Raw genomic sequence first — 23,617 nt, 5'->3', positions numbered from 1 at the left:
CAGCCATCACTTCAGTAACTCTCTACAAGAACAGCAACAGGCCTGTCTGACCAACACTTTTAGTCTGAGGAGACACAAGCATTACCGGTGATCAGTGTTCATCATAAGCTCTGCCCTCAAATGGATACTGACCGCTGAATTCTGTTTAAAGCATGGACATGACAATGTAGGAGCAGGGGAGTGTGTGGCAGCAGCCTGTGGAGAGAAGCAAAGGCACCTGCAGAGCACATGGCAAAGCTGTGTGCTCAGACACAGCAGCAGATGCAGCAGCACAGAAGGTGATAAACCAGCTCATCCCTCACTAAGTTGGAAAGCAGTCATGCTCCTTAGCAATAAAGTCATGCTCTTTTAGCAATAAAGAACGACACGAGTTAGTGCACCCAAGAGCACAACTCAGTCATTGGGGGCTATTAGCCTTTGTTGGCAGTCAGGCAAAAATAAAGTAGGGGCTCAAAACGAGCACAAAATGATGATACTGCTACTCAGACACTAAGATGTCCAGCCCATTTTCCTTCAGTTTTACATATTTTTCTTGGCGAAGTATTTGGCTGAGACAAGTTGCTAGTTTTACATAAGTATATACTTTGCATAAGTATAATTTAGTTTAACCAACTGGATTATTTGTCTTTATTTTCTGTGATAAAACTGCACTACTGTTCCAAACCTCAGCTGCCTTAGAAAGCTGTGCATCAGATCTGCGTTTCTCTGGGATTGGGCACAGAATCCATTCCATGCAGCTCCTGTAATAAGCCAGCCAGCACTCTGTTTTCAGTATTATGCAATCTTCATTAAATTAATGCTTGCAATTAGTGCAACCAATGACTGCCAACAAAAAATGCAATCATTAGCTTGGGAAGATTGTTTCTTTTGCAGGTATCTCCCTTTTTTTTTTTTTACCAGACTGAATGAACCTACTTTCCACTATAAAAGTTTGGGATTACTCAAAATAATTAATAAAAACCCAGAATTATAATCACCCAGAGAGATACTGTGCTTCTGGATTCATTCTTTTATTTATATTTTCTTTCATGCTAATTCTTCTGCAAGATCTGATAAGCAAGGCGTATTAACTGTTCATATGTGCATGAGAGATTGCTTTCAAAACCCTACATACTCATGTGCAGAGAGGTTTAACAGCCTATTTTCTCATTACTATAAATATGCACTTTGTTATAAGTTACCTAGCTCCCTTCTCTTCAGTAAGTAGCTTTCAGTTTAAGTCAGTCTTTCCTGAAGCAAATCGTTGTTCTGCTGCCTGCAAAGCTCAAACATTTTTTAACTCCTGTATTGGATTGATTTTACTTATCCAGTGACTGACATTTTTATTATAAAAAAGATAATCAATAAAGTACTTTTATTACGAAAATAGTGATAAATTTCATTTTAGGTGCTAAAAACTTAAGACTCATAGAATCCTGGAATGGTTTAGGGTGGAAGGGACCTAAAAGACCCTCTGGTTCCAGACCCCTGCCATGGGCAGGGACACCTTCCACTAGACCAGGTTCCTCCAAGCCCCGTCCAACCCCGCCTTGAACACTTCAAGGATGGAGCAGCCACAGCTGCTCTGGGCACCCTGTGCCAGGGCCTGCCCACCCTCACAGGGGAGAATTTCTTCCTAATATCTTATCTAACCCTATGCTCTGGCAGTTAGAGCCATTACCCTTTATTCTAACTTCTATTGGCTTTCAGCCCTGAGTCTGTGAGAAGGTGCACAAGAAGGCACAGGAAGGGCCTCTGGATGAGAAAATACTGAGCAATTACTAAAGAGTGCCTGTTACAATTATAAGATGTGTGTGGTCAAATTTCAGCACGATCTCACAACAAAAGAAGGGCTTTTAAAGCATCTACTGTCACACACAAATCAGAGCCTAAAGTGCAAATTATTAGGAACAAGTACTCTAAAAAGAAACCCTTCTAGGTTAAACCCTACCTCCATTAGATGCAAAGGCAAAACTCCCATTTATATGAGCAGACACGTAGTTTTTATATGGTTGGAGGAGATAACCTAGGAAAGCCTAAGCCCTTCAAAATGGGCTTAAAAAACCCCATATAAATACTCCTGTACATTTTGTAAAAATCATACATGCCCATAATACAGGGTTATTGATGTTTGTGTAAGGCTTCAAAATCCTTGGAGAGCATCTGCTCTAAGAAGTCAGAGACAAACCGAGTTTTTCCCGCAGGACAAACAACGGGAACCTCAAAGGAAATAAAAATACTTTTCTCTTACCTGTCAAGTACTTTCAACTGCCTGGTTCAGAGCCCTTCTGATGCAGACACCACTTGCAGAGGTAATCTGAGCACGCCAAAAAGTGACCAAATCCTCTCCTCTTCCCCACTCCAGCTGCAAATCAGCAGCAATTCCTGCAGCGAATTTAAGAACCCATGGAGCAAACGAAAGGAACCAATAGAGGCCTCGGGGCGTTTCCCTCTTACAAACCACCTAAGGAGCACGCTGGGCTTGAGAATGATTCCCCTGCTCAGTAGTCTTCTTGCCCATCAGCAGGAATAAAGACTTCCCACTTGTTTTATGCTCTGTTACTAGTCAAAAGCCAGAAAGCCTCTCCAGCTCTATACATCGGTCTGCAAGCATCACAGGATTGTTACTGAGACTACTGTATTAACAAGCACATTTGTAGCATTAATGATGAGAAATTCAGGTGGAGTACATCAGAAAATAGAAAAATATGTTGAACTCAGCAGCAGATAAACACTACATTTATTCAGCACAGTACTTTCAAAAATCCCTCAAGAACTACCCACGCACTTATTTAGCCAGGTGCATTACTGAACCCAGTTTTTAGCTGACAAACCCTCAGATTCTGGACAGTTCCTTCGATTTACTGCAACCAGAAGCTGTGCTGAGGGAGCTGAAGATGGCAGCAGCCTGAGGGATATCAACATGCATCATTAATCCTTGCCAGTCTCAGCTGGGGAAGTGCCAATCACGCAGGTGATGCTGTTGAGCAAGTGAGGGAGTCAGCCCTGACTGAAGAAATAGTCCTTCCCATTCTCACCAGTTCCTCCCACATCTGGACCATCTAATAAACACAAAAGGGGAAGTGATACAAAATACTGTAGATAAGAATGCATGCTGTAGCATCCAAATCCCCTTTGATCACATCTATTTTATCTGCTCTGCTGATATCCTACCAAATTAACTTTACCCTCTGGAAAGCTAGAAAAATAGCAAGTTATAGACAATTACATCAGAGAATAAAGCTTGAAATGCTCCCCTTGCAAACAGCAGAAAGCTACTTCCAAGCCAGCCATGGCATCAGCACAGCTCATCATCAGGAAACACGGTCACAAACAGCCCAGGTTTTGAACGGGATGCTCTCAGAGGGTTGCAGCCCACAGGCTGGGCATGCTGAGCCCTTTCTGCTGCTACAGTTTCCCCTCCATAGACAGACCCTCACACAAGTTTAAGAGCAGACTTTTTGTTTCTCAGGGTATGAAGGAAGAAAAAGGAGTTAGGAAACGAGGGCAATAACCAGCATCTCACCTCTCTGTGGCTCATAAGACCCATATAAAGCAAGGAGAAGAGAAAACAGCTTTGAATTTGTAGGTTATTGCTGTGTGAACAAGTATTAGTGGTTTCAGCTGGGCATATATGTAGGACAGACACCTTCAGGGTAGTTAACACCTGGGATGACAGAAACTGAACAGTCTGTGAAGAATTAACAACTTCACCAGCACCAAAAATGGCCTTTCCACTGACTACCATCAGCCCCGGTGGGTAAGTTCCTAGGAAAGCTGCTGACTGTAGCATAGATAATAAAATTTGATTAGCCTGCTAACCTGGCCACTTCTTCCAGATTATTACATACTTCTGGAGCAGTATAATACACCAAACATCTAAGTTAAACAATTAGCACACAGACAACAAGCAGCTTGACAAACTGAGAGAGACAGCTTCTTTTAAATGACTTTTTGAATGTAGCTAATGAGCTGATACAAGCAGAAAGTTTAATCAAAACTATGAATTCAACATCAAAACCTTGATGCATGTTCTTCCTGAAATCAGGACATAGACATATTTTACACTCTACCTAAGCAAAGTTCCAGTTATTGAAACAGGACAGTTTCCCTCACTGAACAAGAACAATGGATGCAGAATTCCCCATTTGTTCTTCTCTGTTTGCGATTATGATTATTCAGTGTTGTCTGCAAAGGGCTGTAACTTTCCCGAAGATTTGGATATTAGCAAAAGTTTCTTCCCCCAGAGGCTGGTGGGCCACTGGGATATGCTCCCTAGGGAAGTGGTCACAGCACCAAGTCTGCCGGAGTTTGGACAATGCTCTCAGGCACACGGTGGAGTTCTTGGAGTTGTCCTGTGCAGGGCCAGGAGTTGAACTCGATGATCCTTATGGCTCCCTTCCAATTCAGGATATTCTATGGTTCAAAATTCGTTAAGTGGAAAAAAACCCCTGAAAACCACAGGTATAAATTTAGGAACAGTCCTGGGTGATAAACAAGCAAAAAAACCGTAAGAAGCAGAACTAGCCCAGCCTTTAGTGGAGCTGCTGGCAGATCTCTGTCCCGCAGCAGGACAAGTGGTCAGGACGTGCTGTTCCAGACAGGGACCCCACAGCGGAGGGACGATGCCTCTGCGTCAATTCTCCTATTGGGACAACTTTCCCTGTTTTTTTTACAGCCGTTCCCCTTCAACCTGGGATACCTTTGCTGCACCCAAGGCCGGCCCCTGACGTTTCCGTGGCAGATTCAGCCGCCTTTACTGACGGGTGGTGCCAGCGAGCCCTGCCATCACCTCTGAGACACACACACAGCACAGCCCCCAGAGGCGGGTGGGGCTCTTGCCCCATTTCCAGCCGCAGAGCGTTGGAAATCCCGAGCACATCGGGAATGCAGCGGGACGGAGGCGGAGCGGCCTGAGGGCCCTCGCCCGCCGTGACTGGGCGCACGCGCGGTGCAGCGACAAGATGGCGGCGGCCGCGCTGTGCTGGGCGCTGAGGGCGGCTCGGCAGGTCAGACCGACTCCCTCCTTTCCATTCCTCCTACCCTGCTTCCCTGTGTCTCTCTGGGGCCCCGTCCGCCCGGCCGAGGCGCCGGGGAACGCGCAGGGGAGATCCGGGTAGTGTTTGACCGCTGCGGGCTCGGCCCCGGCCCCTCGGGTCCGGTGTAGCTTGGGGCTCTTTGTGTCTCCGGCATCGTTAAGCTTCTGGATCACATATTACACTTTTTACACCTCATCGCTGCCTACATCTTCCTCACGAGGGGCGGTACCGATCTTTGCTCTCTGTGACGAATAACAGGACCCGAGGGAGCGGCTGGATATTAGGAAAAGGTTCTTCCCCCAGAGGGTGGTGGGGCACTGACAGGGCTCCCCCGGGAATGGGCACAGCCTCGAGGCTGCCAGAGCTCAAAGAGTGTTTGGACAACACTCTCAGGCACAGGGTGGGATTGTGGGGGCCGTGTTGGGGCCAGGTATTGAACTCGATGATACTCGTGGGTCCCTTCCAATTCAGGATATTCCATGCTTTATGGAAATAACAATTCATACTTGACCAGGGCAAACTCTGTGCAACAGGCAGGTATCACAAGTTTCATTTCTTTAATAGGTTCTTCCCTCGCCCTGCCCAAAGCAGGTGCGGAGCTACTACGTGGACTGGAGGATGCTGCGGGACGTCAAGAGAAGGAAGATGGCATATGAGCATGCGGATGAGAGGCTGCGGATCAACGCCATCCGGAAGAACTCCATCCTTCCCAGGGAGCTGCAGGTACCGGCAGCCGCTCCACGGCTGCGCCCAGCCGGAGCACGAGCCCACACGTGGCTCTTGCTGCTGTGGCGTGCTCAGGGCCACGGCCGTCACTTCATCGATCCAGACGGCTGTCCCAGGTCACAGGCACAGAATCATGGCATATTCGTAGTGACCTCAGCCTTTTGGGGGTGTTTACAACAGCAGTCAGCTGACTGGAGGTTGTGCACATTGGGGTGTGGGGTTTTTTGAAACCAGTGCTTCTTGTAACAATAAATACAGTGAAGTCACAGTCCCCACCTCCCCCCCCACTGCCCCTAACATACATTCACAAACCTATTTTCTTTACTTCCAGTAATACAGAATAATAAATAAACTCTAGATTTTTTTTCTTATTTAAAAATCTGAAAGCCTGACCCAGCCAAAACCACTAATCTGTTCAATTAGAAATATTTAATTTTACTTCCTGCCTGAGCTGTGTGTGAAACCTGCATGAGATTTGGTGTTAAAACTGTTCTTAAAAATTCACTGCCTTGCATTCAGTCTGCCTTACTAAGCACCAAAAACATTTGCAAGTATCAGATTATTCCTGTGTGTATTTGATCTGGGCATGATACTTACACATCCTGGGAGAGAAAGTGTATGAATTTGTTTGTATATATTGACTTTACCGTTCTCTGGGCAAATTTGACTGGTGCTAGATGTCCTTACGAGGCAAAACCAAGAAATACAGAAAAAAGCCCCAAAGAAAATCCTGTAACACCTTCCAAAGCCCCCTTTATGAGATCCCTTTTACTGACATCAAAGCATACAACCTTGGAGGCAGTTAGTAAACAACATATATTTAAATTCAGCTCATCTGAAAGGACTAGCCTACCCCACAGCAAGGAGAAAGCCAAGTGGGTTTTTGACTATAATTCCTGGCTTGAGGTTATTCAGTCTGTAATAAGGTTAAATTTTGGGTCTCTTAGAGGGCTAGCCCACCTTGCAACAAGGATAGAGACAAGCTGATTTGACTGGTTATAATTAGCAGCTTGAGATTGTTTTGTCTGTGTAATAAGATTAATTTGGGGGTCTCCATGTGGATCCGTTTACATTCACTGTTGCAATGCCCAGAAAGAAAGGGCTGAGTGAGGAAGAGAGGTGAAAAGTTCCCAATTAAATAGCAAATTCATGAGGTGGTAGAGAAGCTTGTGATGGTACCTATTCTACGTCTGGATTTTGAGGTCTGGCAGTAAGGCCCCTCTGAATCCTGGGGAACACAGATAAACTCTTATGCTGTGGTCTTCTGTTGTAGGAAGTGGCTGATAAGGAGATTGCCGCCCTGCCCCGGGACAGCTGCCCCGTGAGGATCCGGAACAGGTGTGTCCTGACGTCCCGCCCGCGAGGGGTTAAGCGGCGCTGGAGGCTCAGCAGAATTGTTTTCCGCCACTTTGCTGACCATGCTCAGATGTGCGGTGTACAGAGAGCCATGTGGTAATAATCACCACGTGGATGTGCATTCAGGCAGAAGAAACAAACCAGGCTCATTTGTGTGTGCTATCCTGTGGCAGGACTGTCCTGCCACAGAATCCAGCACCAATGTCAAACTAATAAGGGAAGGGTGAGAAGTTGTGCTGATTCATTAAACTCACTGGATTAGAGCTGGTATCAGCTGACAAGCAGCAGCACAACTGCACTGAACTGGTCCGTGTGAGAGGCAGTTTGATTGTGAGAAAAAAGTCACTACGTGATGGTTGCAGAACTAAGCTGAGGTTTGTGGTATGGGCAACATTAGAAATAAAGACATACAGCACAAGGCATGTTGAAGCATTTTTTTTTTTGCCACCGTACGGTAAGTTCATCACGGTAATTTGGGTAAAAACAAATAAAACTGCACAACAGGGCAAAGTGGTATTCTGCCATGAACAAGGGCAAGCACAGAGTAGGAATAAAACATGGCCTCAAGTTTAGATGCTCTTGCTATGCAAACTAAATACATATTAATGAGCAGATGAAGTGGCTAAAGGACCTGTTAGAAACTGTGCTGGTATTTCTCCTGTTCGTAGTGCAGTGCTTGATCCAATGCTTCAAGAACAAGGTAGCAAGGAAGCCCTAGTCCAGACCCTAACAGGAGAGTAGTGGCTTCCTTGATCCATAGCTAACAACAAATCTGTCCTCAGGAGACACAGGAGGTGGCAGGAAGGACACAATTAACAACAAGCTTGCTGCTAAGGTCACGTTTGCCCTGTACTCTTCTTCAAAGCAGTGCAGTAAAGGGGGGCAGTGGCTGCTCTGTCCCCCTCCCCAGCATGGGCCTGGGAGGTGGCAGTAAAAAGGCCAAATAGCAGTAGCAGCAAACTGACAGCAACCCATCACACCCAGCTGAGCCATGTTTTGGTGGATAAGCCATCTTAATATACTTCTTACTCTCTTACCTTAAAACCCTTTTGAAGTCAATGGAGAAAGTAGAGCTTAATCCTCGTTTCCTACTTTACTCTGCTAGAGCCAGGGCAAGCTCCCTGTCCAGCATCACAGCTCACTGCTCCTGCTGATGACTGCATCCTGACTGATGCCATCTCAAAGACATCCAGGATGCTCCCAGCTGGCACAAGCACTTTGACTTCCAAAGTTAATAGTAATACTAGACAGTAATAGTTTCTGAGAATAATTATTAAATTTGAATACCACATGATTAACACCATATTGTTTCTGCTTAACTATCAAGTGCTTAGGATGTGGTTCTGCTTTCTTCAGCAGTTCTCCCTTTGTGACGTGCTTTACAGTTCAGCACTTTCCCGTATTTAATCAAAAAGCTACACCTGGTGAAGTGAGCATGACACTAGCCCCAGCAAGCACACGGGTAACAGCTGCCAGTGGCAACAGAAGCCTTGACCCATCCTAGTTTAAGATTCCTTTACTTTTACACTCTGTTCTCAGTCTCACAGCACTCCCCACTCATCTGAGATGCTTTTTCAAGGAGGGGTAAGGACATATACCCTAAGCTTCACTCCTCAGGAAATGCTGAACCACTTGACTGACGGAAATGCTTTATAAGCTATTTTATTTAAATATTTTCTCCAACCTGAAATGGAAAATGACTGTCTTTGCTTGGAAGAAGGTTATGTAAACGATGATCTTTGCAGCACAGCGTGTCTCACATGGAAGATCAGTTTTAAGGCGGCCCTTAGAGTACTTTCAGATATCCATTGGTATGTCCCCTTTGTACTGCTTTTCTCTGCTTTCAACCCAGGCCTTATTGATGGTGCGCTTCATCTCATCGTCCCCTTCCGCGTACATCTTTTTTAAAATGTTCATAAGCCCTTCACTAGGATCTGCGGTGTCATAGGCAGCCTTCCTGCAAGACGGATACATGAGAAGGTCAGGTACACCCAACAGACTTAAATGCTGCTATTTGTTTGAAGCATCCTGGTAACAGGACTTTTGCTTTGGCAAAGTCTTTAGATACGGCTGTCTCAGTTTCCAAATAGGAAGAATCCTAAGAAGCACCCTTAAACCAAGTGCAAGTTGAGTAGTATACCTAGAGATGTCCCATGGGGTGGGACAGTATTTTGATGGGAAACATTTTGCAGTAAACATGATCCTGGAAACACTGCTCAAAATTAACTGTAGGAAGCAGAAGTGAAATACAACAGACACAGGAAGTGCCAGTACCTGCCTTGTGTTATGTGACAAGTGAATAAAAAGCGAGAAATGACCACATCAAGCTTTTTGGAGAGACCACATTCATAACCCAAAAGGCTTCTTTTCTGCTTCCCATTTTTCAGATGATCTCCAGAAGTTAACTGACTTTGTAACACATTGCATTTCAAAGCAATTTTTTCAGGTGACAAACAGTGCCACCTGCAGTCAGCAGCCGTGGAGGACATGGCCCGTGTGACCCGACTATATGTAATGCCCTCTGGCAAAAGTCCTCTTTATCCCATTTCCCGAAATCCTGTAGGTAGTTCCTAGTGCAGTCTAGCTCAAAAACAGAGCAGATGAAAACAGATCAGCAGAGGGAGCAATTTCCTCGAGCTCAGGGCTAACCATCGGCTGCACAGACCCTGACTGGGACCAGCATTTCTGGAGCCGTTCATTTGACAAACAGAAAATCTTCAGGAATTCTCTGCACAAGATACAGGTTTAACCAAGTGATCCTGTCCCTCCAGAAAACTGCATTAATTGTCAAGTCACTTCCTCCTAAATCTCCTGTGATGCCATTTCAGTGGAGAAGGTTGTTATGCCCTAAATTCACGTACTTATGGCTAATCAGTTTTAGCAAAACACCCTAAAAACATACACAAAATGAATTGTTGTTGGCAGGGATAACATTCTCAATAGTGTTTTCCTGCTTCAAGGTAGCTGTACATGTAAAATAACATGAAATCATTATATTATATACTTATATATATATATATATTTTTTAGAAAGTCTCTTGTCCCCAGGTGTCTCCTGCTGTCATTTACCACCCTCATACCTGTGTATGTCTAAGCTGCCTGCTGCTCCCAAGCACTTGGAGTGTTACAAACTGGCTTGAGACTTTGGATAATCATCTAAGTAAACAAAGACCTGTTTTGCCAAAAGTACGCTGGGATTTTTGTGCAGGCACTTCACACAGAGGTGACAATGATTACTTTGACCAGTAGAGCTACAGGGGATATATCCACGTATTTCTATATAATACACACTTTATCTAAAAACAGTCACCTCACTAATGCAGTTTTTGCCATGAATGCAGCCATCAAAATGCAAATGAATCTTTAATTGGTTGATTCCCTTTAGAATTCTCACTGCAGGTCTTCCCTATCATATGTCCTATGATGCAGCCTTCATCATTAGCAATAAAACAGCTACTCAGAGTGTGTTTCTTCCACTTGCAGTCCTACAAGTACCAAAACAAATCCCAGCCTAACGATCCTCAAACATCTCAGGGCCTGTCCCCCAGACCAACAATCCTCAGAATAACTGCACAGTTGGCACAGATCTCTCCCAATAGTCCTAAAACAACACAGAGAACAAGAAATGAAAAACAAGATGGAGGGTTGAAAAGACACTTACTCTTTCTCTTTGCTTTCTTTTTCCACTTGAGTGAGACAATCCCATTTTTCCTCCCGCTTCTTCTTACACATCACAAGGACCATGTCTGTCTTTATCTGTATGGTGAACAGCAAGGCATGAAGGGATGCCAGTCAAAATAAATAAGGTTAGCTCACAACATAAACCTTTTCCAGACTCACAAATTCCTGAAACATTTCTCTCAGCTATCCATTATTATGTAGCATACTGAAATTATAGCATGTACTCAGCCTCCAGGTACAACTGTTAACTTCCCTGTGGACAATTTATATATGTGGTTAATGTAATGCTAGCACAGGCCCACAGTACCAATACAGAAGAATGTAAAGTGCTGCAGGAACACCATTCAGTGATTTAAAGGATGCCCAAGTACCCAGAACTGCCTGGTAAAGAGTGACTGTATTTATTAGACTTCTCCAAGCATAACAAGTTCAGGTAGAGGCTCCTCCAATTTATTTCTCCAAGGATAAGAAGCTAGTTTTAGGGCATTGCTTAATCTCACAACACATCTGCAAGTTACAAAGCCTGTTTACTTGCAACCCTGACCTAAATTTCACAAAGAACTCCTGTGTGCCACAGCAGACAAGGGTCTACTGCAGCTTTAGCTTGGCTTAACAAGTACATGACCACTGCTCGCTTTCACACCATGTTAAAAATCACCACAGCATCACTCTCGATTATTTCAGCTGGTTTAATTTCACTCTCTACTCATTTTAGGCCAATTTCCAATTGAACCAGTAGTTCTTCGCATCTGATGTCACTAAGTACAACACAGAACTCACAGGAGGTATGTGACACATCTCTAAGCCTGGAAAGGTGCCACAAGTAGCAGAGTATGGGTATCACCAGTCAGCAGCAGTAAAATGTGACTAGTTGTCCTGGTTTTGGCTAGGATAGTTAATTTTTTCTCTTACAAAATTAACCTCCTGCTAGGGTTAAACCACCATACCAGTGTTCAGTTCTGGAGCAACACCATTACCAAGGTTCCAGACTTTGCTTTGGGAATTAAGCCTATTTAAGCTTCCCAAGATTTCAGTCTGCTGACAAATCTCTTAGAATCGCAAAGAATTTCTCAGAGGTATTTAAAAGCACAAAGATGCAAATGAATGCTTGGTGGTATTTTCTGCTTAATTATTTCTGAAATCCTGTTGGTGAGCTATTAAAAAAAAGCTCACAATATCCAGACATGATCTCCTGAAATAGGATTCCAGAGACTAATTCTGCAGTTATGACAATCACAGATTAGTAAGACTCATGTTCACAGTGCAGAGACTTAGCAGCAGAAGAGAGGGACTGAACGTTAGAACTGAGTCTCCTGAACTAGTCAGGCAATGAACGTGATACTTCGTGAGGGCCCTAAATTACCTCTAACAGACGAGGTGCACTGACCTTTCTAGAGCTGCCTTCCACAGAGATGGGCTTCAGGAGGTTGTTGAAGGTCATGGTGTAGTTCTTCCCGTTCAGATTCTTCACTAGCAGATCAAATGACCTGGACCCAGGAAGTGAAGGGAGGAAAGGCACAAATACTCCAATTGTTATATTGTCTGGAAACCCTTTAGCGGGTGTATTTTATAGGAAAGCAGGTGTACTTCTTGGGAAAGTACAAGAACTACTATTCTGGTACTACTCTGGTAGTACCTCAAGGCCAACAGGCTTGAATTACTTTATTCCCAGGGCTCTAAAAATGTTCAGTTCAATTTTGACAGAGAAATTAAAAGGACCAATCCAGACTTCACAACAAATCAAGTTCTTTAGGATCCTTTCTACCTCAATGATCCCCTATAACCTTGGAAAAACAAATTTCCTTGATGTACACCTCAGTTCTATCACCACAAATACCCAGGGCTAACACTATGTGCCATGTCAAGCATGGTGAGGTGCACCTCTAAAATGAAAACACCCTGATACCCTCAAGTGCTACTAAAAGTTAATACAGTTTGAAGTTTGAAAAAAGGGAGTGGAGAAAAAAAAAGGCTGATGCAACAGTCCTGCATTTAAGTGTTCTTGTTGTGGTACAAGATGAACTCACCTCTCTGTGAAATTCACCTGCACATTCTCAGCTGGAAGCTTCTGGACACCATTTAAAGAGATGTAAATCTTAACAAACTTATCTGACTGATCCCAACCTGGAAGTGAATAAAAGAGATAAAGTTCTCCCTTTCCTTCATAAGCTTCCCCCACAAAGCCCCCTAAAATGACTAGCATCTTTGCCTTACTCAAACAATTTTCAGAGCAATAAAGGGAAAACATGAATTATTCAGAAATAACTTGAAAGCAAAAGAAGGTCCCCCCATGTAGCCCTGTTCCCTAATCCCTGCAAATGCTGAGAAAACCCTTGTATCAGCTGACGTCAAAAGAGAGCAACCCTGGCTGTGCAGGGGAAGTCAGATCCAGTTGTTTGCTCCTGCTGCAGTTTCCTTGACCCACTTCTTCCCCTACACCCTGCATCTTGAGCAATTCCCTCTCCTCTCACCTACATGGCGAGCAGAGAAGCCAAAGCTTACTCTTTCATTCCTGCTAAACACTAAGCAACGGAAGAATACCAGTTGGTACAGCAAGGATACTTAATGCATTCCACCAAACTCTACCACGCAAACGCGATCAATGCACGCTGGGGTTCGGATGGCAAGATAAGCATGCAGTAGCCTTTAAAGTGGCATCTCCAGTGTGGAATAAACACTTAAGGCTTCACTGTGATGCTAAGTAGCAACTCCAACTCCCAGTAATGCCACCTTGCCACCTCTTCAGAGCGATGCTGGAGCTCTAGAAAAACAAACCTACCATAATTGTTTATTTTCACTGTGTACCCTCCCAGCGATGACTTTTCTTCCTCTGTCACATCTTTTGGCTTCGGCGGAGGCTGATTCTTGATTTCCAGCTCCAGCTTGTGTTTCTCTGCCACAAGGACATCACGCACCCGCTTCCTAGTGGTGTTCGTGAGCAGTTCTTTAACCTCTTCCAAATCTTTCTGCAACTGGCTCAAAAACAAAGGATCACACGCATACATTAGATATATTCTTTGTGCTCAGGGCTCACAGCTTTCTATGACACTTCCAAGTGTTCCAGATGCTGGAGTTTCAGCTTTATCAGGTCAGTAGTTTAGTTTCCCACTACAACCAGTTAAGCACGGAATCATCCCTTCCTCACCCCCTGACCACTCCTGTATATACAGCCACAGCATCTTAATTCACAGAATGGGTCGGGCTAAAAGGGTGCAATCCTCCTGCTCAACCAGGACCATCTCAGAGCACAAGCCTGGAAAAGACCTCCAAGATCATCAATCCAGACAAGGTTTAAACTCTCAGTGTTTAAGTCTTCATAAGTTAAAAACCAACAGAAACCAAGAGAAGCTGGGCGGATGGCACAGCTCCCTCAACACGCACCGCCGCACGGGGAGACCCCCTCAGCGAAAGCGGGGACTGACGGCTCCCCGCCCCCGCCTCCCAACCGGGGCCACACCGCTGCCCCTCGCACAGGGCCCCGCCAGCGCCCGGGGGGCAACGCCGGGGATCGCCTCACCTCCTCCCGCACCACGGCCATGGCGGCTCCCCGCGGAACCTCTGGAACCTTCCGGCCGCAGGAAGTGACGCGCCGCCACCGGTCCCGCCTCCCGGGCTCTGAGGGACGGGCAGGACCGGGAGCTTTCCCGCCTCCCGGGCTCTGAGGGTCGGGCGGGATCGGGAGCTTTCCCGCCTCCCGGGCTCTGAGGGTCGGGCGGGACCGGGAGCTTTCCCGCCTCCCGGGCTCTGAGGGACGGGCGGGATGGGGAGCTTTTCCTGTCCCCCGGGCTCTGAAGGACGGATGGGACCAGGAGCTCCTCCCCTCGCCGGGCTCTGAGGGACGGGCGGGACCGGGAGCTTTCCCGCCTCCCGGGCTCTGAGGGATGGGCGGGACCAGGAACTTTGCCGCCCTCCGGGCTCTGAGGGATGGGCGGGACCAGGAACTTTGCCGCCCTCCGGGCTCTGAGGGATGGGCGGGACCAGGAACTTTGCCGCCCTCCGGGTTCTGAGGGATGGGTGGGATCAGGAGCTTTGCCACCCTCCGGGCTCTGAAGGATGGGTGGGATCAGGAGCTTTGCCATCCTCCGGGTTCCGAGGGATGGGTGGGATCAGGAGCTTTGCCACCCTCCGGGTTCTGAGGGATGGGTGGGATCAGGAGCTTTGCCACCCTCCGGGTTCTGAGGGATGGGTGGGATCAGGAGCTTTGCCACCCTCCGGGCTCTGAGGGATGGGTGGGATCAGGAGCTTTGCCACCCTCCGGGCTCTGAGGGGGTGGTGGGCCGCTCAGTGTGAGGGGTTCGGAGGGCTGGGGCGGACCCGGGCTGGGTTTTACTTTGGCGATCAGAATTCTCCCCCTCGTTTTACGGTGGATGCCTCTGAGCTCTTGGCCATCAAAGTCCTCGAGTAATTTTGCAAAATAAAGTGTTGTTTTCCTTCTTCAGGCAAAGAATATCAGGCTCATGTGGTGGAGATAATAGTGATCAAAGGGGAACAAATCTGTGTTCCCGCCCTTTAAAGGAAGATGGGCTTATAAACTGAGTGCCCTGTTCTGTGTTTGCTCCTCATTTTCATTGTTATTAAGGTTGGAAAAGACCTCCAAGATCAACTCCAGCAAGATTTAAGCTTTCAAGTTCTAAGATTTCATCAATTAAAACCCAACCAAATCAAACAGAAGTTGGGTGGATGGCACAGTGCCCTCAACACACACCCCCGCAGAGGGAGACCCCCGCAACTAATGCATAATAAGCTTTTTACAACAAACCCAGAGTTTAAGTTGGGAAATTGTTGCTGACCTGTAATGTCACAATGTGTACTCTGGGAGTGACTTTGTGAGTAAGAGACTTAGTTACCAAACCATTTACAAGGAAAATGTAGCTTTTATTTACAGAATATTTGGCTATATGCATGTAAAAATATGCTGTACCAAAATTCTCTTCTAAGCCTTTTCCTCATCAAAAGAAAAATATGACTGTTGACAGTGTTACTTAATCAGCGCAGTGAGCACCAACAAAAAAACGTTTCTATAACCCCAGTGGGCATTAAAATTTCCCTGAAAGAAAACAATAAGGCAATGGCATTCTTTCTCTCAGCAGGAATGTAGAGGAGGCAGCGTTTGCCTCCAGATGTCCTTTGTAGACAGTGTGACCCAAGGCAGAACACAGCCTTTCAGGGCTGAAAAAGTCTATTTCTCTAAAAAAAAAAGGTGCCAGTTTTAACACCTGTTTTACCAAATTGAGAAATGTCAGCTCATTTGCTGATGCATGGTCTTAGGTTCTCTTCTAGAGCTAACATCCAGGAATTAATCTGTTAAGAGATCTGTAGAGGTAGGGATGGAAGAAGAAATTTGATGAAAATGAATTCACAGAAGCCCTGAAGCCAAGGATTTAGGTTTGAGTTGGCATTCCCCAAAGTGGTTTTAACAGATGTTGTACTGAGGTGTTTATCATAGCCCTCTGCTGCAGTGCTTCAGGATCTGCAGTGGAGGAAAGATCTGCAAAATTTACTGTGTTAATGTAAATGTGTTTGCACATTTATTCTAAATTTTCATAGGACTAAGCATAAGCCTGACCATCTTCAGGAATACCGTTTGGAGACAGGATATTCCTGATTTTATCCGGGAAATACAATATGGTCATTTACCTGGAATTTACTTTTATGGCATGTTTTTTCTTAAAATTGGTTAAGGGCAGTTGCTTGTTCAGAAATTACTTCCTTATAATTTTTTTTTCTGTCTAGCGGAAATTAAGACAAGGAAAAATTTTGTGTTTTTCAACTTAACTATTAATTTTTGAGTTTCTGCACACTCATTTATGGTCTTACATTAGCAAGTGCTCTTATTTTTACAATTTAAATTGGTAGGGCTTTCTAATTTAAGCTCTGGCTAGAGGAGAAAATGCTTCCATTAACATAGAAATGCATTTGAAGTGAGCCTGTAATTTGCTTTTTTTCCTTGAGTTTGGTTTTTTTTTTGTTTATTTAGTTTCCTTAAATCAGGAGCATTTCTGTACTCACGGCACTTCCCTTTGAGAGGCAGCTTCCATGTGTAAAAGTTGTCACTCTTGTCATGTAAAACAAGCTCCACATAGCTCTCCTTTGCATAAAACTGCAACAGCATCTGGATGCTGCCCCGTCTCCTGACAAACGCTTTGGATAGTGATGTGAAGGTAAATCAATACAAAATGTTATGGCTGGTAAATTTAATCTTCAGCGTCTCTCCCTCTTTTCCTTATCTTCCCCTGAAGCACTGTGTGCTTTTGCAGTTATCTGGGAGCAACGGCTGTTTATCTCACTTAATGGAAAAGAAAGTCCTAGAGCAGTTGCTCACATGGAAAAATGGTTTTGTAAAGCATTTGGATACTTTGGACTGCGGTGCATTCTGCTCTTGCTCAGCCCTACCTCTCTCTTAGCAGTCCCTTGCCAGTTTCTTTCTGCTTCCTTCTGCTCCCCATGTCTCTTCCTGCAGGCATGCTGCCTCAAGCCTTGTGTACTCCAGGGAAGCACCAAGCCCTTAACAACAGCTATTGTCCCTTTGCTGTGTATCACCAACCTTCAGGAAAAGCATTCTGTGTGCTGGAAACCTCGGACTGGCATGTGGAGCAGAGGACCAGGGTGAGCCATTAGCTCTGTGGCACAGCTCCCTGTGAACAGGTGCATGATCCTAAGGAACAGGCTGGAATTAGCATGCACCCACTCTGGACAGCTGACCTGCCAAGTCACTGTGCCCTGGTGCAATAGAGCTGCTGGTGAGAACTGCATCATCAAACCTGACACAGCAGCTGCTTCTTCCTGCAAACAGATTTAAGCTGCTTCTTAAGTAAATGGCTTTGGAAAATAAGCATCTTATTCCCAAGTTGTTTTCCATTTCCATTTATTTTACAAGGCATCGTTCACACAATGATAACAAGGTACTGATCTGAACAATTCTGTAACAATTAAAAAAGTAAACATTTGTTGTGACCATGTACATTGAATTGCACTTTTCATAACAAGCATTACACTTATATTTTCATGTCGTACTTTATATAATACAGGGATGTGTTACCCAAGTATGGCAGTACTGAATGGTTCTCAGTTAGAAGCCTGACCTCTCTGTGATGCTCTTTTTTCCCTAACTCTTTAGGATTTGTGGACTTGGGACACACCCAGATCACAAAGGCACTCCCAAATCTGGAAAACTTCATTGTCATGGAGTCAAGAGATTTGAAGATGCTCTTTTCTCAGTGTGCTGGAGTGAATCCACCTTAATGGTAGACACAGAGGCAGATGGATTATGCTTGATTAGAAACTTTTCTGCATTCATGTGTCATCTTTTCCCAGTTCAAAGAAGCCAGAGAATCTTCTTCCATGGGAAAGCACGAGTTCCCAAGGCTCAAGAGAGCTCTAGGCACAGCTTTTGAGGGTGGTATAGCAGAGTTGCAAACTCAGGGATTACTGAAAGACAGGAACTGAGACCTGAAGAAAAATCTGGGAACATTTGCTGTGGTTTTTGCATTGGTAGTACCATCCATGTATTATATAAAATACAAAAATAAGAGAAACTGTAAGGAAATTAGTACAGCCCAGGATTCTGGTGGTATCAAATCACAAATGAAATTTATGATACCAAATCCTTTTGATGTATTTATCCCCTTGTCGTTCAGTTTCTTATATATTATTCTATATGTAAGATATAGCTCTCCAAAGATACATATATATTCCTTTACAGGTTAAATAAAAGCAAGTCCCACTGAATAAGAAAATAATAAAAAGTAATATCCTAATTCTCTACCCATTTTTTGTTTTTCAGGTAAAAATTGCATGAAATACATTCAGTAGCAAAGCAGTTGGGACCCAGGAGAATTGGAAAGCCCTGTATTCCTGGAGAATTGACCTGTATGTGTTAAGTCACAATCCTGAAATAAATTGTGTAGACTTCTGACCTGGGAAAGAGAAGGTCTTGATCAATGCTGAGCATTATTTATCCAGTTGCAAATTCCTTGCATTTCCCAAAATCCATCTGTGGATTAGCGCAGTTCTAAGGGCTGCTGTGACGTACACCTACCCTAAAACCTGAGAGATCCAAACTTGAGCGTTTCATCATGTCTCCCCATAGTGTTATTATTTGGAAGGAGGTAATGGGACAGTTCCCAGTAGGGTATTAGCACAATAGACAGACAAATAATTTAGTTTTAACCTCGGTGTTTGCAAATCTGGTGCAGCTAGCTCTTTGCACAGCAGCCCCTCCAGCAGGGTCCAGCAGGGACAGGGGGTGCTTGTCAGCCACAGCAATCCCTCAGCCTTGAGGGCAACATCTCTGCCCTCTCTTCACAATCAATCAGACATGACACTTGCTGTGGTTTTCTCCCTAGCAGCTGGAAGAACACCAGCATTGTAAGGTAAGAGTGCTTCTGGTTTCAAAGCCAAGGGTGTTTAGGCTTAGGAGATGATGCAGAAGTTGCCAATTATCCCTGAGTCTAACAGTAAATGAAAATCCTCTGAGTAAATGAAAATCACCTGATTATAGTTCTCCCACACATACAAGTAGTTTCATGGATTTCACTGCAGCTACTTAATAGAAGGAACAGCCCAGCCTTGATCCTGTGAAGAAAGCATGGCATGTGACTTCTAAATTTTGGTACTTCGGTGCCAGTAAATGCAGATTTTTATTTACTCCTAAACTACCACACTCAGTCAATGAGTGGCATCACGACCCTGAAGTCAATGGGATTCTTCATGCTTTGTGAAGGGGCTGGACTCTTGCACTTCTTGACTTTTTATCTGTCTCCCCTTGTAAATGGCTGTTTTTATTTTGAGTTGTTCTTAACACAGCGGCAGAGATGATCATTTATCTTAAAAGAAATTTCAAGGGCCAACCAAGGTAAGTCATTTAAAATGTCTTGACAAAGAAAACAAATACTGCTTACCTGTGTAAGTACTTTAACTTAATTGTAGTGATGCAACTCAGCTGTAGCAAATTAAATCCTCATTAATGGTCAGGACAAGGGTGGGTTTGTCCACTGGCAGTACTGATTACATGGCTGACTACCTTTCCTGAGATTGGTTCTACCAAATGCTAATGCAGATGGAACTCAGGGATTTTGCAGTTTCTCAGCTTCTCTACCCATGGTATTTTTTTTTTTTTATTTCTCTCCAGGTACATTTAGAAATGTAAACTAAGTGGAATAAGTCCTATTACTTTAGAATATTAAGTTTGGTTCACAAAGATAATACAAGACTAGTTCACAAATGTACCACGTAACTAAATCAGCCTTGCTTCATTTAGCCTGTAAAGTGTTGTTACAGTCAAAGGAAAACCAACTTTTTAAAGTGAAAAGAAGGACTTTTTTTTTTTTTTGCCCCCCATACTGGGCATCTCAGGAACAGATTAGAATCCAACAAGATAAAAAGTTGTAGTAAAAATATTCTTTGGAGGTTTGTTCCTAATCAAAGTAAAGACTTTATTTCAGAATGGTGCATTCTCAATAAAATTTAAAAATAGGTTTTAGTTCCACATATATATTTATAAAATTCAAATTAATTTTAATAAAAGTTTGATGTGAACACATAGTTTACCGCAGACTCAGGGAAGAAAGGTTGATCACTCTAGACTTAGGAGCTATCTTAGCTGTTCCAGTGCCACATGGAAACAACAGTTTCAGTGAGACTTTGATGATGTTTCCTGCTGAAAAGCTGAACAATAAGCCAGCTATCCCTGACAAATCCACCAAGGATATGTGTGTAGGTATTTCTGTCACACGGAGATCTCTTTTCTTGCAGGAAACTAAATTTCCCAATAGCATCTATAGTCAGCAGATAGAATTTTAGCTTGCCTGGTTTAATCATGGAGTCCTGCTCCTTTCCTTCATTCTGAATATTCATCAAGATAATGCCATAAAGCTATTTTCTTACTCCTTCAGTAATGCAGAGAAGATGCAGTTTCCACCTAAATATTACTCTTCCAAATGCCACAAATACTACCTTGGATCTACAGCTGGAAGGTGGAAATAATTTACTGCCTTTAGGGTCATTGCTTTCTGAAACTTTCTTTTGCTGAGGTAAGCCAGCTTCCATCCTTACAAGGGTTTGAAATCATCATGGCTGGCAGGTAGCAAATGTGGTTTTGTTCCTGAAACTCAACGTCCAAAGTCAGAAAGCAGCTACACTGAGAAAAGGAATGTTGTGTCATTCTGTGAAATGTGGTGACCTTATTTACCAGTTCCTTTTTGATGAACTTGGAAAGTCCCACTCCCATGATCCGCTTGCACTCATGGGAGCCTTTGAGGTGATCTGACTCATTCACTTGACAAAAGATGAACCGTAGGGGGGTAAATCCACCCACATCTATTTTCGTTGTTGTTTCTTGTTATTTCCAGTACATACTATAACAAAGACAAGGGACAGGACTGTACAATTGGGAGCTGGAGGGGTGAGCAGCAGTGAGCTCTTAACTCATCGGCTCAGGGTACCACAGATTAATACATTTCGTTAATCATTGTTACTGGACTTTCCCAATCATGGTTTTAAATCCACTTGTAAGTATGATTTAAGATAAAAGAAATGAGAAATTCAGACATTTGTCAAACAACCAGTTTCCCTCATGGGCACAGTACTCTCAAATGCAACAAGCAGATGTTCACCAGGTATCCTTAAATGTCACTTCAGATTTATTAAGGATTCAGATTCACATTCTGAATGTGAAGCGGAACTGGTAAATGAATGACTAATGCTGGGTTTAGTCAGTCAAGAGAATGGAAACATTTCTGCAAACATTATAAGCGAGAAAGTGACAAGGGAAAAAGACCTTTGACAACATTTGCAAAAGAAATACCTTCTGTTTTCCCCTTTTCTCTCACTGTATTAATAATTTCAGATAATCACTGTTCTTGAAGCTACATTTTAAAATGTTTTAATGTTTAAATTTAAGAAGATTTTTAGCCCCTTATTCTTAGAAGAGAGAATTGTGTCAGGATAGTGATTATATTTTGATCTCTTCTTCTAACAGCTGACTGCCATTCAGAATCTTTCCTTTGGCACTGGTAACATTAAATTTGTACTACCCTGTTGAAAATAATTCACAATTATGCTTGACAACAAAGCACAAGATGGGTATTATTAAATTTTATTGTACAAAACTGACAATGTATGGCATTCCTTGGAATTAAAAAAAAAAGATCAAAACAGAACTACGGTCCCTGGAAAAATCTTGTAAATGAAACAATTAATACACAACATTTAGTCCAGCAATGACATTTACCTGCAAGACCATCTTTAGACATGACAGGTATAATTAAAAAAATATTCCATCAGTTCAAGCAATAGCTTAATTTTCCATGAAATAAGTATTTCTATGAACACTTTATGTTTAGTCAAAACAAATGCTTTCGAACTTTCTTACCTTAAGAGCTATAAACCAACCAGATAGGTTTGGGAATCACCAGAGAAGTCTACCCCCACAGGAAAGTCTAGGGCTTGTATTCCACTTGAAAATGCTTGTTTTTATAAAAATAAGTAATACCAACAAAGTGTTTCCTATTCTAGCAAACAGATCTTCTTTCTGTGGTATTTTATTCATCAGTGCAGCACAAGCCTTTTGGGTATTTTATTTGATACCTCATTTCTGTGTCAAATTTGGAATCTGAATATAGACCCAGGGCAAGGTTTTCATTACTTTTATTCATAAAACCTACCCTTTATTGCACAGGATTTACAAAAGGTCAAAACCATGCAAGGTCTTCACTCTGCTTCTCAGCAAAAACATCGAGTAAGTGTCAAAACAGTTCTCCCTTTATCCCAGTGGAAGGAATTACTCCTTGGAATTCTTAATATAAACATGAATTTAAAAAAGGGAACTAGGTAACTTTATGTTAAATTCCAGTTGAGCTGTAAATAGCCTTTAAACAACAGTGTTACAAAAACTGCACTACTTGCATTTCTGAAGAAAAACCAATCCAAACTAAGGAGTTATGAGGGAAGCTCACAGCAATTGTGCCAGGAGAGCACAAGCCTATCTTTGCTATGGCCTAAGCTTTACAAAAAGTGCTTCTCTGCAGGACACAGCTGCTGCAAAAAAATTCTGAGATGGTCCCAGGGCGTAAGTTATCCTAGATGTCTTACACTGTGCTTTCTAGGGAGAGATTATGCTGCAGTACTGTACATTTTCCATTCTCTCTCTTCCTCCAGAAGAAGAAAAACCTTCTATGCAAGACAAAAATGATTTCAAATTCGATGTGTATTAAAGACCTAGTTTTGAAGTATTTATTTAACATCTAGTCATATAAAATAAAGTGTAAAAGTATGACGGTATCAGAACGTGGCTTTCAGCAAGGCAGTATGGGAAGTAGGAATTCAACATAAACCAGGAATTTTTTTCCCCCCCTCTGAAAAGGGTCACATCAGAAAATGAATGAAAAACACTGAAGAATTTCACTTCAAGCCTGCACTCCTGCCTCATTGTCCTTCCCCCAGGAGGAGAGACCACTGGAAGAATCCTCCAAGGTTTCAGCTGTGTTGTTCTTTGTGCTCTTGTGCCGGGTGCGGCTGGAACTATGTGCTGCCCTCTCTGGGAGGCAGGGGTGGCTGGGGCTGCGGTGGTGCCTGTGTGCCTGTGGCCGTTTTGATAGAGTTCAGGGTTTTGCTAAACCAAGAGTTTTTGGCAGCTTGGATTTCATTCATAAGGGCTCCTCTCTGATGCTCCAGCTCCTATGAAAGCAGAACAGTCAGAATTGATCAAAACCTAATTAATTACAAAGAAGCATCTTCACACTCAGTCCCTGCAGTCCAGCAGTTCCCTTCCAATCTCCCAGGCACTGGGGAGAGAAGACATTCAAACTGCTGAAACAGCACAAGATATTTAGACACACA

The 23,617-nt window shown here is 43.6% G+C and overlaps 4 protein-coding genes across 13 annotated transcripts in view; 1 reads left to right on the top strand and 3 right to left on the bottom strand.

Annotated features, from left to right (window-relative positions):
* The window catches only part of TNN (tenascin N), a 35,890-nt gene extending 31,561 nt beyond the window's left edge, over nt 1-4,329 (bottom strand). Inside the window, 1 exon segment of the mRNA XM_039555624.1 lies at nt 2,231-4,329. The gene's annotated coding sequence lies outside the window, so the exon portion shown is untranslated.
* Nucleotides 4,330-4,881: 552 nt separating this feature from the next.
* On the top strand, nt 4,882-7,522 carry MRPS14 (mitochondrial ribosomal protein S14). The gene is made up of 3 exons (XM_010406322.4): nt 4,882-4,988; nt 5,583-5,741; nt 7,018-7,522. Exons 1-3 carry the CDS (start codon nt 4,944-4,946, stop codon nt 7,198-7,200), a joined length of 387 nt encoding a protein of 128 aa, XP_010404624.1. The 5' UTR covers nt 4,882-4,943; the 3' UTR covers nt 7,201-7,522.
* Nucleotides 7,520-14,405, bottom strand: LOC104693591 (calcyclin binding protein). Its single transcript, XM_039556184.1, has 6 exons — nt 14,298-14,405; nt 13,560-13,752; nt 12,808-12,904; nt 12,168-12,267; nt 10,761-10,855; nt 7,520-9,057 (listed from the first exon to the last, which is right to left on the bottom strand). The coding sequence occupies exons 1-6, from the start codon at nt 14,316-14,318 to the stop codon at nt 8,898-8,900; spliced, it is 666 nt and encodes a 221-aa protein (XP_039412118.1). The 5' UTR covers nt 14,319-14,405; the 3' UTR covers nt 7,520-8,897.
* Nucleotides 14,406-17,628: 3,223 nt separating this feature from the next.
* The window catches only part of RABGAP1L (RAB GTPase activating protein 1 like), a 243,198-nt gene continuing 237,209 nt past the window's right edge, over nt 17,629-23,617 (bottom strand). For all 10 annotated transcript variants that reach the window (XM_039556018.1, XM_039556017.1, XM_039556020.1 and 7 more), the window contains one exon: nt 17,629-23,455. In XM_039556018.1, the coding sequence (XP_039411952.1) occupies nt 23,300-23,455 (156 nt within the window). In that variant the 3' untranslated portion in view covers nt 17,629-23,299. The remainder of the gene's footprint in view (nt 23,456-23,617) is intronic.

This window comes from Corvus cornix, chromosome 8 (assembly GCF_000738735.6).
Source record: "Corvus cornix cornix isolate S_Up_H32 chromosome 8, ASM73873v5, whole genome shotgun sequence".
Taxonomy (NCBI): Eukaryota; Metazoa; Chordata; class Aves; order Passeriformes; family Corvidae; genus Corvus; species Corvus cornix.
The sequence above is the reverse complement of the archived record's forward strand: the minus strand, read 5'-3'. Positions and strand labels throughout refer to the sequence as shown.